This window comes from Sebastes umbrosus, chromosome 2, assembly GCF_015220745.1.
Source record: "Sebastes umbrosus isolate fSebUmb1 chromosome 2, fSebUmb1.pri, whole genome shotgun sequence".
Taxonomy (NCBI): Eukaryota; Metazoa; Chordata; class Actinopteri; order Perciformes; family Sebastidae; genus Sebastes; species Sebastes umbrosus.
In genome coordinates this window covers 13,857,402-13,870,805 of record NC_051270.1, presented here as the reverse complement: position 1 = coordinate 13,870,805, position 13,404 = coordinate 13,857,402, and the positions used below count along the sequence as shown (strand labels likewise).

The 13,404-nt window shown below is 40.8% G+C and overlaps 1 protein-coding gene across 9 annotated transcripts in view; it reads right to left on the bottom strand.

Annotated features, from left to right (window-relative positions):
• Window positions 1-13,404, bottom strand: part of myo5aa (myosin VAa) — a 75,226-nt gene that overhangs the window by 34,039 nt on the left and 27,783 nt on the right. For all 9 annotated transcript variants that reach the window (XM_037757604.1, XM_037757619.1, XM_037757612.1 and 6 more), the window contains exons 5-12: window positions 11,933-12,089; window positions 8,921-9,064; window positions 5,131-5,212; window positions 3,410-3,517; window positions 3,055-3,161; window positions 1,417-1,682; window positions 1,159-1,240; window positions 892-1,032 (exon numbers count right to left, since the gene is read on the bottom strand). In XM_037757604.1, coding sequence (XP_037613532.1) covers window positions 892-1,032; window positions 1,159-1,240; window positions 1,417-1,682; window positions 3,055-3,161; window positions 3,410-3,517; window positions 5,131-5,212; window positions 8,921-9,064; window positions 11,933-12,089 — 1,087 coding nt within the window. The remainder of the gene's footprint in view (window positions 1-891; window positions 1,033-1,158; window positions 1,241-1,416; window positions 1,683-3,054; window positions 3,162-3,409; window positions 3,518-5,130; window positions 5,213-8,920; window positions 9,065-11,932; window positions 12,090-13,404) is intronic.

Here is a 13,404-nt window from a genome sequence, read left to right as displayed (position 1 = left end):
TGAGTTGCTACAACAAAATAAAAACAATCCAACTGTGAATTGAACTGAAAAAAAGCTTTGTCTCCCATTCACTTTCATTGTGTACGCTAGTATGTGGTCAGTGTTTCATGTGTTTCAGAGTTCCTGCAGGTGATGTGAACTGTAAGTGTAGGTGTTGGGAGACTCGGGTCTAGTGCGTGGTGGGAGGCGCCGACGGGTCGACTGTCAAAAAATGTAAAGCAGCACGTGGGTGTGAACGGGAGGATGATTTTCACTGAGAGGTTCAACCACAACCCACACAACGAGCCTCTGCTCAACATGCAGCATAGACTCACTTTACTTGTTTACATTTATGAGAACGTTTTTATTCCACCAACAGTATTCATAAGTCATCAGGTCTTATGTAATTGTATATTCTTCTGAAAGATAGATTAAAGATTAGAAGATTTATGATCAGAGTATTTTTTTTGTTTATCTTTGTCAAACAAAGCTTTTAAAAAGATCAGTATAAACAGTAAGCTGCATCAAACTAACACGAAATTACCGCCTTGCGGTTGTATACCTCCGCTAACCAGTCAAGTTGCAGTTTACATCCATATCTGTTCAAAATGTCATCACTTCATCATTTTATCCTGTTAGACATTTGTGTAAAATTGTCATAATTAGCATGTGAATTCTTGAGTTATGGCCAAAAACGTGTTTTGTGAGGTCACAGTGACCTCTAAATGTAATCAGTACATCCTTGAGTCTAAGTGGACGTTTGTGCCATATTTGAAGAAATTCCCTCCAGATGTTCCTGAGATAACAATTCTCTCTGCATGTTAAGTGTCTTTAAATAATATTGACTTACCAGAAAACTAAATTAAATATAATTTTTTGAAACATTATTAAGTGGACTAGATAAAAAGGTACCTTGCACTCCTCGTCCAACAGGTCCAGGACGCCCATCTTGGCTTCTATGAGGTTGATGCAGGGCTGATTGTCGTAGAAGTCGATCAGAGTCCAGGGGATCTGCTCCCTCATGTACTCCTCCTGCTCCAGCTTGAACACATGCTGCACACACAAACACACACACATGTGGGGATTAAGCTCTATAGTTGCATCAAACAATAAAAAAAAAAATAAATCACATCTGTTAATATAATGTGCAAACCAACAGGTAAAACGCATGCTGCTCACCATGTTGAACTGTTGCTGGAGTTTCTCATTAGCGTAGTTGATACAGAACTGCTCAAAGCTGTTGATCTCAAACGTCTCAAACCTTGAGAGGAAGAACAGACGAGTCATGCTGCTGGTACATTGCTGGGAAAAGCCAGTGCAATTTACTTCACTACTGTGGTTGTACACTGTGAAGTCTATTAACAAATGAGTGACATTTAAACATTGACATTTAAAACCTCAGATTAGCTACGCAGACGGGCGAATGCACGGACGTACCCGTAGATGTCGAGGACCCCGATGAAGGAGTGCTGTTTGAAATTGGTGATGAGGGCTTTGTTAACGTGCTCAACGATCCAGTTGAAGAGCTTGGCGTAAATGTGTTTGGACAGTGCGTCACGTGCGTTGGTGGCCTGCAGGCGGGGGATGGTCTTGATGTACGTCTCTGTGGCCGTCTTCAGCTTCCTGTGGCACAGCCACTGAGACATGTCCTGGTAGGTCACGCCTACCAACTCGCAGAACGCTGTCAGGTGGCGATTGTTGGGCTATGGGGAAAAGAGGAGATTATAACCATTACCAGGAGATGTCAGCTAAGAAAAGTTGGATTCCCTCTTTTGGACTCTTTCATGAAACGTTTTTAAAATTCTTACATTATAATATTTTTGGATACAGAGACTCAGTGACATCGTCTCTCCCTCACAAGATGGAGGATGATGCTATAAATCAGTGGTTCCCAACCTTTTTCCTTTAAGGGACCCCTTTTCTATCATTGAGTAAACTGACCCCTGACTAAGTGACATATTTTATGGATATTTCATATTATATTCAATGTATAACAATAACAGCACTGAACAACTGATAAACTGTACAATTAACCCAAATAGTGACGCAATAACTGTAGAAAGTTTGTGTAAAACGAGCGATTTGGATGAATTTTGAGCAGATTATTTCCTGTGAATATCGCATCAGATGAGTTTTCTGTTATTTTTAGGACTTTTAATACAATTCTCTGTCAGTATATTAATAGGCTTCTTTTCTGACAATGTTTTAGTTTTCTTCTCCCTGACGCTTCGCCAATGTGCTATTAGCTCTTTGGTTGTTTTAACTGCGTACTTTTCCAATGCAGGACGAGGTTGTTTACTAGAGAGGGAAGGCTCTGTGAATATAACTTGTGTTCAGATCTTCAACGTGCACTTATCCTGTGAGATTTGTTTATATATTTCAGATAATAATCCAAACTTTAAAAATAATAATTTAATTTAGTTTTCTTCACAGAAATGAATGAAATGTTGAGATATAGGCCAACTACATATTCTTAAAAAGATGTCTTACACCTTAAAATCAAGAAGGCCTCGCGAACCCACATAAAACTTTGGCGACCCCTAGTGGGGGTCGGGGACCCCCAGGTTGGAAACCAGTGCTACTGTATAAGTAAACTTAGAAGTAAAAGTTGTGCAAATAAGCAGCACTGACTTATTCCTCTGCTCTAACTGGCCCAACATAATATTTCTTCATAGATTTCTGTCTAATACACGCCATCACATTACTACTAGGGCCGCCCCCTTTTAGGTGATTAGTTAATCGGTCGTTTTGGTCTTTGTCGACTAAGATTTCTTTCATCAATTAGTAATTTTTTATGCTTTTTTTCATTCTGAACAACTAATTTTTAAGAAAATTATGAGCACATCTCTGGTAAACACAAGATTTAAAGTGGTGCTTTTGTGTGATTGTTTGTGTAGAAACTCAGTTTTACAGATCTGTCGATAGTCGACAAAATCGTACGAGTGTTAGTCCACTAAGAATTTCTTTGGTTGAGGACAGCCTGAATAACGACAGATATAAAGTTGTAAATATCATGCAATCTGTTCCAACTTGTCTCAGTGACAATCAGAACTGCAGTATAAATATTATCCTCACAGGAATGACGCTGCTGTCTGAGTCTTTGTCCTTTATCTCCACGTTTCCCAGATGAAGAATAGCAGCCAAAACCTGGAACAATCCCATCTGATAGGACTCATTAACACCTGCAGGGGAAAACACACACACACACACACACACACACATTAGTGAGTTTTGACCCCAATTTTAACCCCTGCTATACCATCCTATCCTTAACCTTTGTTAAAAAAACTATCGCCACACTCAAAAAGCATGAAAAATATACCTACAAAGTGTTTCTTCTAAATCAAATCCAGTTAACCGGGTATATCAAGTGAGTTCAGGCACATTTGAATGTGTATTAATCTGTATATGTTGAGGGTGTGCATGTTACCGAGCAATGTGAAGGCATTGCGAGTGGTGGACAGCTCCTTGGTGTCGTCCACGCCGTCGATAACGGGGCTGCGGCCCTGCCTGGTGTACAAGAAGTCGTTTGCACTGCCTGAGTGGAGGAACAGAGCGGGTGAATAAATTAAGAAAACATGCAGTGTGTGCAGTTTTACCTTGTGCAACTTGGGTAACAACTGTGCTATCACAGCATCCTCCTTTATCAAGCTGAGCTGCATTGGAAATTAACATATAACTGAGTTAAGAAATAGGACATTGATTTAAGGAAACATTTAGTTTCTGATTAGCTAGAAGGAGCGGTCTGTTAAAATCATACATTGTGACATCAATGCACCACATATCACAATTTTGTAGATGATTCTGGGTTCTTAGAAAAAAAAAAGTGAAATCAAGAGCACTTCTATGTAAGAATGACGTTAGCTCAACTTTCCCACAAGCAGTTTCTTTATGCACGCTTTACACTGAATTAAGGCATGGCCTGTTTCCCTGGCAACGAGAGGCACTGACACGACTGTGACAACCACCCCATTTACTGAGCCAGGAAGTCAGCAGGAGAGGAAAAGACAGCAGCTGTGTGTGTGTGTGTGTGTGTGTGTGTGTGTGTGTGTGTGTGTGTGTGTGAGAGAGAGAGAGTGAATGCCAACTGAGTGGCTGTAAGTGACAGTGCCAGCAGTGTGTGTGTGTGTGTGTGTGTGTGTGTGTGTGTGTGTGTCGCATGACTAGGATGAGCAGGTGCAGGTCCACAGTGGGAGCGCTCTGTATGAGAGCCTGTTCAACCACAGAGTCAATGTGTCGGACACGTCTAAACTGATATAAAATCTGACACCTCACTGTGGTTTATGAAGATTGTTTTCAGAGATGTGGAGGGAGGAGAGCCACTGCAGCTAAACACAACGCTCTTACAATCAGTCACTCTGTATTCATTGCTGATTCTGAATTGCTGTCACTAGTGTATTAGCCGAGTGCTCCTCTGTAGCTCGGACAATAACTAAACGTGTTTCCATTCAATTGTCTAGCAAATTCTAAGCAAACTTTTCAAATGTCACAAAAAAAAAGAAATGCAAATTATGAGCGTTTCAATCAACTGGTTTGGAGCGAATAGACTCGGCTACAGCTCAGTTTCGTCAGAAGTTGCCGCTATAAGGTACGCGTGGCTGTAATCCGCGTAGAAGAAGAAGAGGTTGGGAACACGAAACAAAACGAGTCAGCTTGTACATCCAACATCACCAAACGTATCCGAGAAGAATATCCGAGAAGACGCCAACAGCGGAAACAGCTGATCAGTCATGTGAGTTAAATGTGATTTAAATGTTCGACACATCAGAATTTATTCAGTAAAGGCGTTTTCATTTAACGCATCAACTCTTTTTCCGACGAAGGCAAAAACCACATCAAGCAAATGTAAAAGAAAAAAAATAAAAAACGCAAATGAGGAAGTTTTATAAAATGTTGCCGTTGCCATACAGCTTTCCTAATGCAATACTTCAAAATGTGCACACAAATAAGAAAATGGAAACACGGCTAGTGTGTGTCTGGGTGCTGCAGCCCATTTTGCCTCTCTGAAAAACATGAAAAATGTTGTTGTTCCTTCCGACTTCAGGCTACTGTTTCTGTAATTGCTTATGACGTGAATGTAGAGTTTAGATCAACAGTCAGTTGTGCAGCTCTGTGTAGTTGTGGATACATGCACACATGTATGATACTTACTCAGCCTCAGATTCTTGAACTCAGGCAGATGTGACGATGCACAGAGCTGATAGAAGATATGATAATTCCTCTCCTCGTCCGCCTGGAAGAAAGCATGAAGATCAAATGACGTGGGGTAAATGCTGCATGTGCACATATAGCACGCTCAGTTTATTCAAATACATCACATGAATGGTATTCATCTACACATTCGACCTACATTCATTCATGCAGGAAAAATCACGTGTGTCTTGTTTAGTCATATGTGCTTTTCACAAGTATACAGTTTGACAGTTTAACATCTGCTCTGGAGCAGCTGGTGATTTAGTGCCTTGCTCAAGGGCATATCAAGAGATATTATGGAGTCGGATGAGAATATTATACGGTTATTTTCTACACTCACATTTTTTTCCCAGACATACAGGAAATCAAACACAAGATGTGGCCCACCTGTGCACGCATTTCCATTGGAGATGCAACGATTAATCGATTAGTTGTCAACTATTAAATTAATCGCCAACTATTTTGATAATTGATTAATCAGTTTTAGTAATTTTTTAAGGAAAAAGAGGACAAAATTCTCTGATTCCAGCTTCTTAAATGTGAATATTTTCTGGTTTCTTTTCTCCTCTATGGCAGTAAACTGAATATCTTTGAGTTGTGGACAAAACAAGACATTTGAGGACATCATCTTGGGCTTTGGGAAACACTGATCGCCATTTTTCACCATTTTCTGACATTTTATAGACCAAACGACTAAACGATTAATCAAGAAAATAATCAACAGAATAATTGACAATGAAAATAATCGTTATTTGCAGCCCTAATTTTCATACCTATGATGAGGTTATACCTGATACAGTAAACGGGCATATATAACACTCCTATTGATTGACTTCTAGCGAAAATTAATTACTCGAATGTTAAAAGGACGTCAGAAAGCTGGAAATAATCTGTTACCTGTGTCCTACATTGGTGCTACTACCCTCAAACACACACACCTATAAATGGGTGGTACTGGAGCCAGTCTTGTGAGAAATGTGAGGAGGAAAGTGTTCACGTATTTCCGACAACATCCTCATTCCTCAACAGTGCTGCTGTCTAAGACAGAGAGTGTGTGTCTGGCGTGTGTGTGTGTGTGTGTGTGTGTGTATAAATGTGTGTGCAGAGTTAAAATATGTGTCTTTATCTAGACACTGCCCTACTGGCTCCACCAGTGAGCAAACACACCCGCTGAATATACAATAAAGTTATGAGAGAAAAAGCAAGTAAACTTTATCTAGATAGAACTTGAACACAAAACCACAACATATAAAGTTATAAGATCATGAAAGAAAAAAAGAAAATTATATGTAAAGAAGGATTTAAACAAGAAAAGGACACAAATGAAATCATTACTTGGGTAAGAAAGTCTTTGACACCAGAGAGAAAGAGGGGGAGAAAAAGGGGTAAGGAGTGCCGTGGTGTAACCCGGTGTGACAGATGTATTGTTTACTTTGTTTCCTGCTACTCGTCTTTGTGGAGAAGGAAGTTATTGCCGCATACTTCTTCTGCTCTAAAGGACACCAGGGCCAGACTGACAGTTAATGTTGGTTGAGTGCTACTGATGAACAGACTGATTGGGTGTGTGTGTGTGTGTCTGGTTGACTGCACGTCTTCATACTTGTGAGGACTTCAAGCACCTTAAATATTGAAAACTGAGGACATTTTAAAAGTTCTGACCAGGGTTAGCATTATTGTTGGATTGAAGGTAAAATAAGGGTCTGTATGGTTGTTCACAGAGAGGTTTAAAGGGATAGTTCAGGTGTTTTTAAGTGGGGTTGTATGAGATACTTATCCACAGTCAGTGTATTACCTACAGTAGATGACGGTCGACGTGCCCCCAGCTTGGAGAAACAGACAGGAGTACAGACACCGGAGAAAAACAATACAGTGCTGTGGACGGGACCAGCAGCAAAACGTATTTTAGCCACCTAAAAGAAAAGATAACCTAAAACAAAATCAATATCAGTATAAGTGTGCGCTATATTTAGAATATTTTCACCGCTTTACTGTGCTATCAGAGAGCCCTTTACGACAGAGAACTGAAGCTTTTTCCGAGGGAGTCTTATTTGCTTTGGCGAGAGCACAGATAACAGCTTCAGTTCCCCATGGGAAACATAGACTGTATAGCTGTCTCACGGCAAGGTACACCAGCAAAAATATTCTAAATATAGCGTACACTTAAACTTCTATCTATTTTTTTAGGTGAGCCTTTCTTTTAGGTGACTAAAATACGTTTTGCTGCCGGCCCCATCCACAGCAGTACATTGCTTTGGTTCTGTGCGGTAACTCCTGTCTGCTTCTCCAAACTGGGGGCGCGCTGACCGTCATCTACTGAAGGTAATACACTGACTATGGATAAGTACCTCATACAACCCCACTTCAAAACACCTGAACTATCCTTTTAACACCTGGGACTCCCCAACAGTCAGTCAGAACTGATGCCTTTTGAATGAGAGGTCAAACGTCCAATTTTTTTAAATATTATTTTTGTAATTTTTGCCTTTATTTGAAAGTGATAGTAGAATCACAGACAAGGAAAGCAGGGAGAAGAGGGGGGGTATGACATGCAACAAAAAGGTCCCTGTCTGGACTCAAACCGGGGATTATGTATTTACATGGTATCTGTCTAAACTACTAGACCACTGTGTGCACCCTACAACTGGTGACATGTTAGCTGGGTGGTGATACACTCAGGAGAACTATCCCATCGTAAGACATCTCACTCATACTTTTCAGAGAACCGGGGTTACGCAAGTGTCTTTCTCCACATGTCGCCTGCTTGTTGATCAGCCAATAAAATTAGATACTTCACCATATGACCCGAAGCATACTATCTGCTGTCTGTGCGTTCATGCATGTGTGCGTATGGCGTGTGCAGCAACACCAGAGTCATGTGTGAGCCACTGGAAGCCAATTAACTACTGAGTCACGGTCCCAGTGTGCTTGTAGCTGTGTGTTTAGGTACGTGGGTTGTGTTATTTACGATTACAAATTTGGGAGACAGTCTGCGTTTTTAATGTGACGTTTCAATTTAAGGGGTGAGTGCCGAACACACACATAACACCATAAAAGAAATGTAATTTTAAAATAATTTAAAGGTAGTTTTATTGTAATGTTTGAAGCTGTCATCTGTTTACAGATAAATGAGATTCCAGATGGGCTTTTCACAGTAATGGTTTAAACTAGGCAGTAAGCTATAACTCACAGATTTTGGCGACGATACAATAATTTTGATGCCAGCCAACAAACCTCTGAATGTGTTATATTATGGCTGTAGTAAATGGTGTAAATACATTACCGCTGACAGGCTTTGAGGAATCATTTAGCAAAAGCAACACCTCCAATGTCAAGGAAACAGGCTAAAGCAGATTATAACAAATCACACATGATACTTTAGGAAATTCTCTTTTGCCTGTAACCCTGCAAGACGCCAGAGTGTAAAATAAATGCTAAAGAACTGAATGTATTCTTGAACAACATGTTCAAAAACATACTCGAGGACTCTTCAGCTTTCAGGAACCCAGTTAAGATGACTGAAGGACACAACAATGCCACCGTGATTTTAGAATGTGTATTTGAAAAGACGGACTCCAAAGTGGCTACTGCGCGAACTAAAAGTGTACAAAGGTTAACTTAGTGCATGGATCTGTGATGGCAGAGGTAATAGACTGTAATGAGTGCAAGTCAATTAAACATCCACGCAAGTATAAACAGTGCACCTCGTGTGTGCGTTCATGCAAACTTGAGTGTACGTTTGTGCGCTCACCTGAAACACCACTCGTGATTTCTCCAGCAGGTATGTTCTCATGTTGGCGCCGATGATACGGTAGCGGGTGTCGAAGCCGATCTCGATGTATTTCCCAAAGCGACTGCTGTTGTCATTTCGGGTGGTCTTTGCATTTCCAATGGCCTGAAGAAAAACAGAATGCAAAAACAGATATAACATATTATGGTGATGGTGTTTAAACTTAGATAGAGCAGATGGTGCAGCAGTACATTTTTATTTAAACGCTATTTGGCTGCACAAACAGTAGTTCCAACTGTCCCAGGATACACAACACTAAAGTGAAAAGCAACTTTTACTGTGGTTATTAGTATAAAGACAGGAGGACTCCTTAGCACAAAGAGTGGAAACAGGAGGAAACAGTTAGTCTGACTCTCAAAAGTACTTTACACCAGGGGCCGTATTCATAACACTTCCTAGTACAGAGAGTTGCTCCTAGTGACGAAATACTAAGACATTTCTTAGAATTATGGCGTTTTCTAAGCATTTCCTCTTACAGTTAAGACTAGATCCTCGTAAAGATAAAAGAGCATCTTAGCCCTTAGGGTTAAAAACTGTTAGGAGTAGGGATGAGGACTTTTAAGAGGTTTAAGTGTTTCTCAAGCAGATGAGAAACTGGCAGAAAGACAAAGAGGTAGGAGAAATATTCTCCAAATGCTGAATGACAGTGAGTTAATGAAACGCTACAGATTAGATCATGCAGGGATCACGTTTGTGGTCGATCTCATTACAGATGCGCTCATTTCTCCCGACCAACGCAATAACGCTTTAAATGAAAGTGATCACAACACTAGGATATTTGGCAACTGGAAAAATGCAACACTGTTGGCCGGTGTATAGATTTACATACCAACCAGCGCCGCTACTTATATAGACTAGCCAGCAATCACAGAAACTGATGAAAACTGAGCAATTTTCTCCATTAAAATCAAATAGATTAAAATTAGCAGCATGGTAAATAAACACAGGTAAATTAATATAACACATATCAGCGTGTGAATAGGCTACTGCACAAGTAGGCCTGTGTTTTCAAACATTTTGTAAGTTACTGTAAGCCAAATTATGGCTTCAACAATTTATTCAACAGAGATGCTCATTACATAAAGTAGTATCATAATTACGTCTTAATAGAGACTCAATTCTATGCATACATTTTTATTAGTTTTTCTATTACTCTTTTAAAAACTATTTTTTTATAAAACAGCTTTTAATTAGAGTTTTTCTTTTTGTTTTATGCTTTTATTCATTGATTTATTCTTAAGATTTTTATTCATCGTCTTTTATCTCTGTTTCTATTTCTTGGCTGCATTGAACTTTCTAATTTGTAACTTTATATGTCTGTGAAGCAGTGTGCTATATAAATAAGTTTATTATTATTATTATTATTATTATTAGGCCTATCGATTTCACTGTCCAATCTATGCCCATTATCACTAAGAGCACAGTTTGCATCAGAGTGCATCAACCAATCACACCTTTATAAAAGAATGTGTCACACTAGCAAAGGGGGTCAACCACGCCTCCTCACTAAGGTAAAAGTTTCTGCCCCTTCCTGATCAGAGAAATTTCCTAAATCACTCCTAAGCTAGTACTCATTACTAGAAATGTTTAGTATAAATTAGGAGCTCTGATACGCCAGAGCCTCATACTGTGGTTTACAACCTGAAATAAGATTAAGATTATTTGTGGTTAGTCCAGACACTAAAAAAAAAATCAGTAGATTAATGAATTTCTGTCCTTCCACAGACAAGAGGTGGATATGGTGACGGGCATTTCCTGCTGAGCTACTACACATCTGAAAATAAATCTACTGAAGTCAGCAGCCTTAGTCCAATAAGCAGGATTGATCAATGACCCTACTAGGAATTGTGGGTAGACGGGTGGGGCTACATACAAACACACATCCCAGCTATACAACCGGCCGGCTTGAGCCGAGTTAAGTCGTGTGTGTGAGCAGAGGGTTCTTGCTGAGTTAAGGCCGAACACACAGTCTTTCACTGCAGACAAGGAGTCTTTCAGCAGGTATTTCAGTCTCTGCCTGCATCAGCCAAACACACATAAACACCACACACAAACACTCTCCCTCTCTCACGCACACACACACACACAGGTTTTGTAATATCGAAAAGGCTGATGCAACCATCTAGTCTGCATCCAGGCTCAGAGGCTAAAGTGACATCACTGCGACGAGAGAAAGCTTTCTATTCATTCTGTCAGCTTGTCTCTGATTGGCTGGAGGTGAAAGTGGAGGCTGGGAGGACGAGAGAATGATGTTAGCGGAGCGGTTGGAAAGGACGGAGAGGGTGGGGGATGTCAGGAGGTAGAGGAGGGGAGGAGGGGAGGAGGGTGGCATATGGGCACAGGGGAGCTCTCCAACCCCTCCTGTCCTCATGACTCTACAGGAAGAATTACAAAACACACACACAGTTAAGAATAAGACCTGCTGTATCACAGCGGAGAGCAGCTCGAGGCCAGAGAGAGACACAGAGTTTAGTGGAGAAACTGAAGGGAAGGGAGTAAGTAAATGCCAGTGGAGATAAGAGGAGAGGAGAAGGACATTCAGCCCTTATCATCCTTTAATGAACTAAGCTTGTGAATAAACTGTTGAGTAATTGGGCCGAGGAAATGAGCGTCTATACGCACGCAAACTGCCAGGAAAAATGACGCAAGACTTTCACTTTGAAGACAAATTCACAGCTACGGAAAGGAGCTTTTACCAGTCCTCCACACCCACACCACACATTTCATTTCAAGTGTTTTGACCTGTAATTTAAAGTACACAGGTTGCATCAAGTGATTTCAATGAGTAGAAAAACCTATGAATAAATCTAGATGGTGATTCTGAGTTATTTTAGCTCACAAAAGGTTTAAAATATGTTCATTATTTTCTATTTTAATAAACGTTCTGAGTTTCTTTGAGTGTCAGTAGGAAACAGCTTCTCTTTTAAGATAAAACTGGAAGGTGTTTCTCAACAGACAGCCTCCCGTTCTCACCTCCATGATGGGGTTGGAAGCCAAGACTTTCTGCTCCACGTTGGCCTCGCTGGTGGTGCCGCTGACCGTGGCGAAGTATCTCATGGCGTATTTGGCTGATACCGTCTTTCCTGCTCCGGACTCCCCGCTCACAATGATCGACTGGTTCCTCTCGTCCCTGACGGATTGAACAAAAACATAAATATAAGGAAAAACAACATAAGGTAACTGTATATATCACGTGTTAGTCTTGAGGCCCAGTGGCGCCAGTCAGGAGATGCAAAGGATTGGCTCCGACTGGCATCAGGGTGTTGAAAACAGAGCTAAAGGTTAAGTGTGATGATGACTGTGATGTGAACTGATGCTGGTACGTTTAATAATTAGAGTGTGCCAGAGTTAGGACTCTGGCAGATGGAAAGTGTCAGATTCTATCAACAACAAACATGTTCAGTGCCTGCAGCCGGAGCAGGTGTTAACACACCTTATTATTAATCCCCTGTTTTCCTGTTCATGCTTTAATATCTCAGCAGGCTGACCTTCTCATTCTAGAAAGAATGGAGCTAAAATCCTGAGGCCCTGCCTCATCCTACTGAGCCGCCTTTCTTTGAAATAAACTCCCAGCTGCAGGTAGGTAGGCTGGTTTGTTGTGATCTTTTTCTCTTTTGCATTTGGCATTTTTCCACCTCTGGCTACGATTTTTGCTTGAATTGCCTCTCTCGGGCCTTCTTTCATTTTTTTTTTTGTGTTATATCTTACAGTTTTTGGGAAGGTTTCCTCGTCTTTCTAGAGACCTTGGCATGCTGTTGTGGGCATGTGAAGCCTATTGAGACACTGTATGTCAAACTGGGCTATACAAATAAACTTAACTAGTGTTTCATTTGAGCCAAGTGTTTACCAGACCGAATGCCATGCCCTGACTCCCACTGGCTGGAATCAGTTGCAGCCAGTGGGAGTCTTTTAATTGCATACTTTGTGTCTTATTTTCAAATATTTAGTTTTATAATGTAAAAAATATGAGCTTCATTATTACCCCCGTGCTAGGCCATTCACACTGGCTTGCTGGTGGATTTCATACAGATTGTAAAATGTTACGGATAACTTTAAAAGCACTGAACGCCCTCGTCCTAAAACATATCATTGATTTACTGACTCATTATGTGCCTGTGCGTCTCCTTAGATCGGTGGATCGGGCTCTGCTGGTTGTTCCCAGGTTTCAGCTGGTAACAAAAGGTGACTGCACCTTTGCAGTTAAAGATCCCAGATTTGGAACAATCTGCCCACTGAGATTCGACAGGTCACTAACACTTAAGACTAGGATTATAATTAATTGTGCAGCCCTACACTGCATGTAAGGTCCTCACACGTGGAGTAGCACAACTGTATGCCAACTGTGCTACGTAATGCTGGACACACTGAGAGGGCTAGTGCTGACTACTGTCATCCTCAACTAAAACTGCCCTGCATTAGTGAAGGAAGGAGGGAGGGAGCTCTGA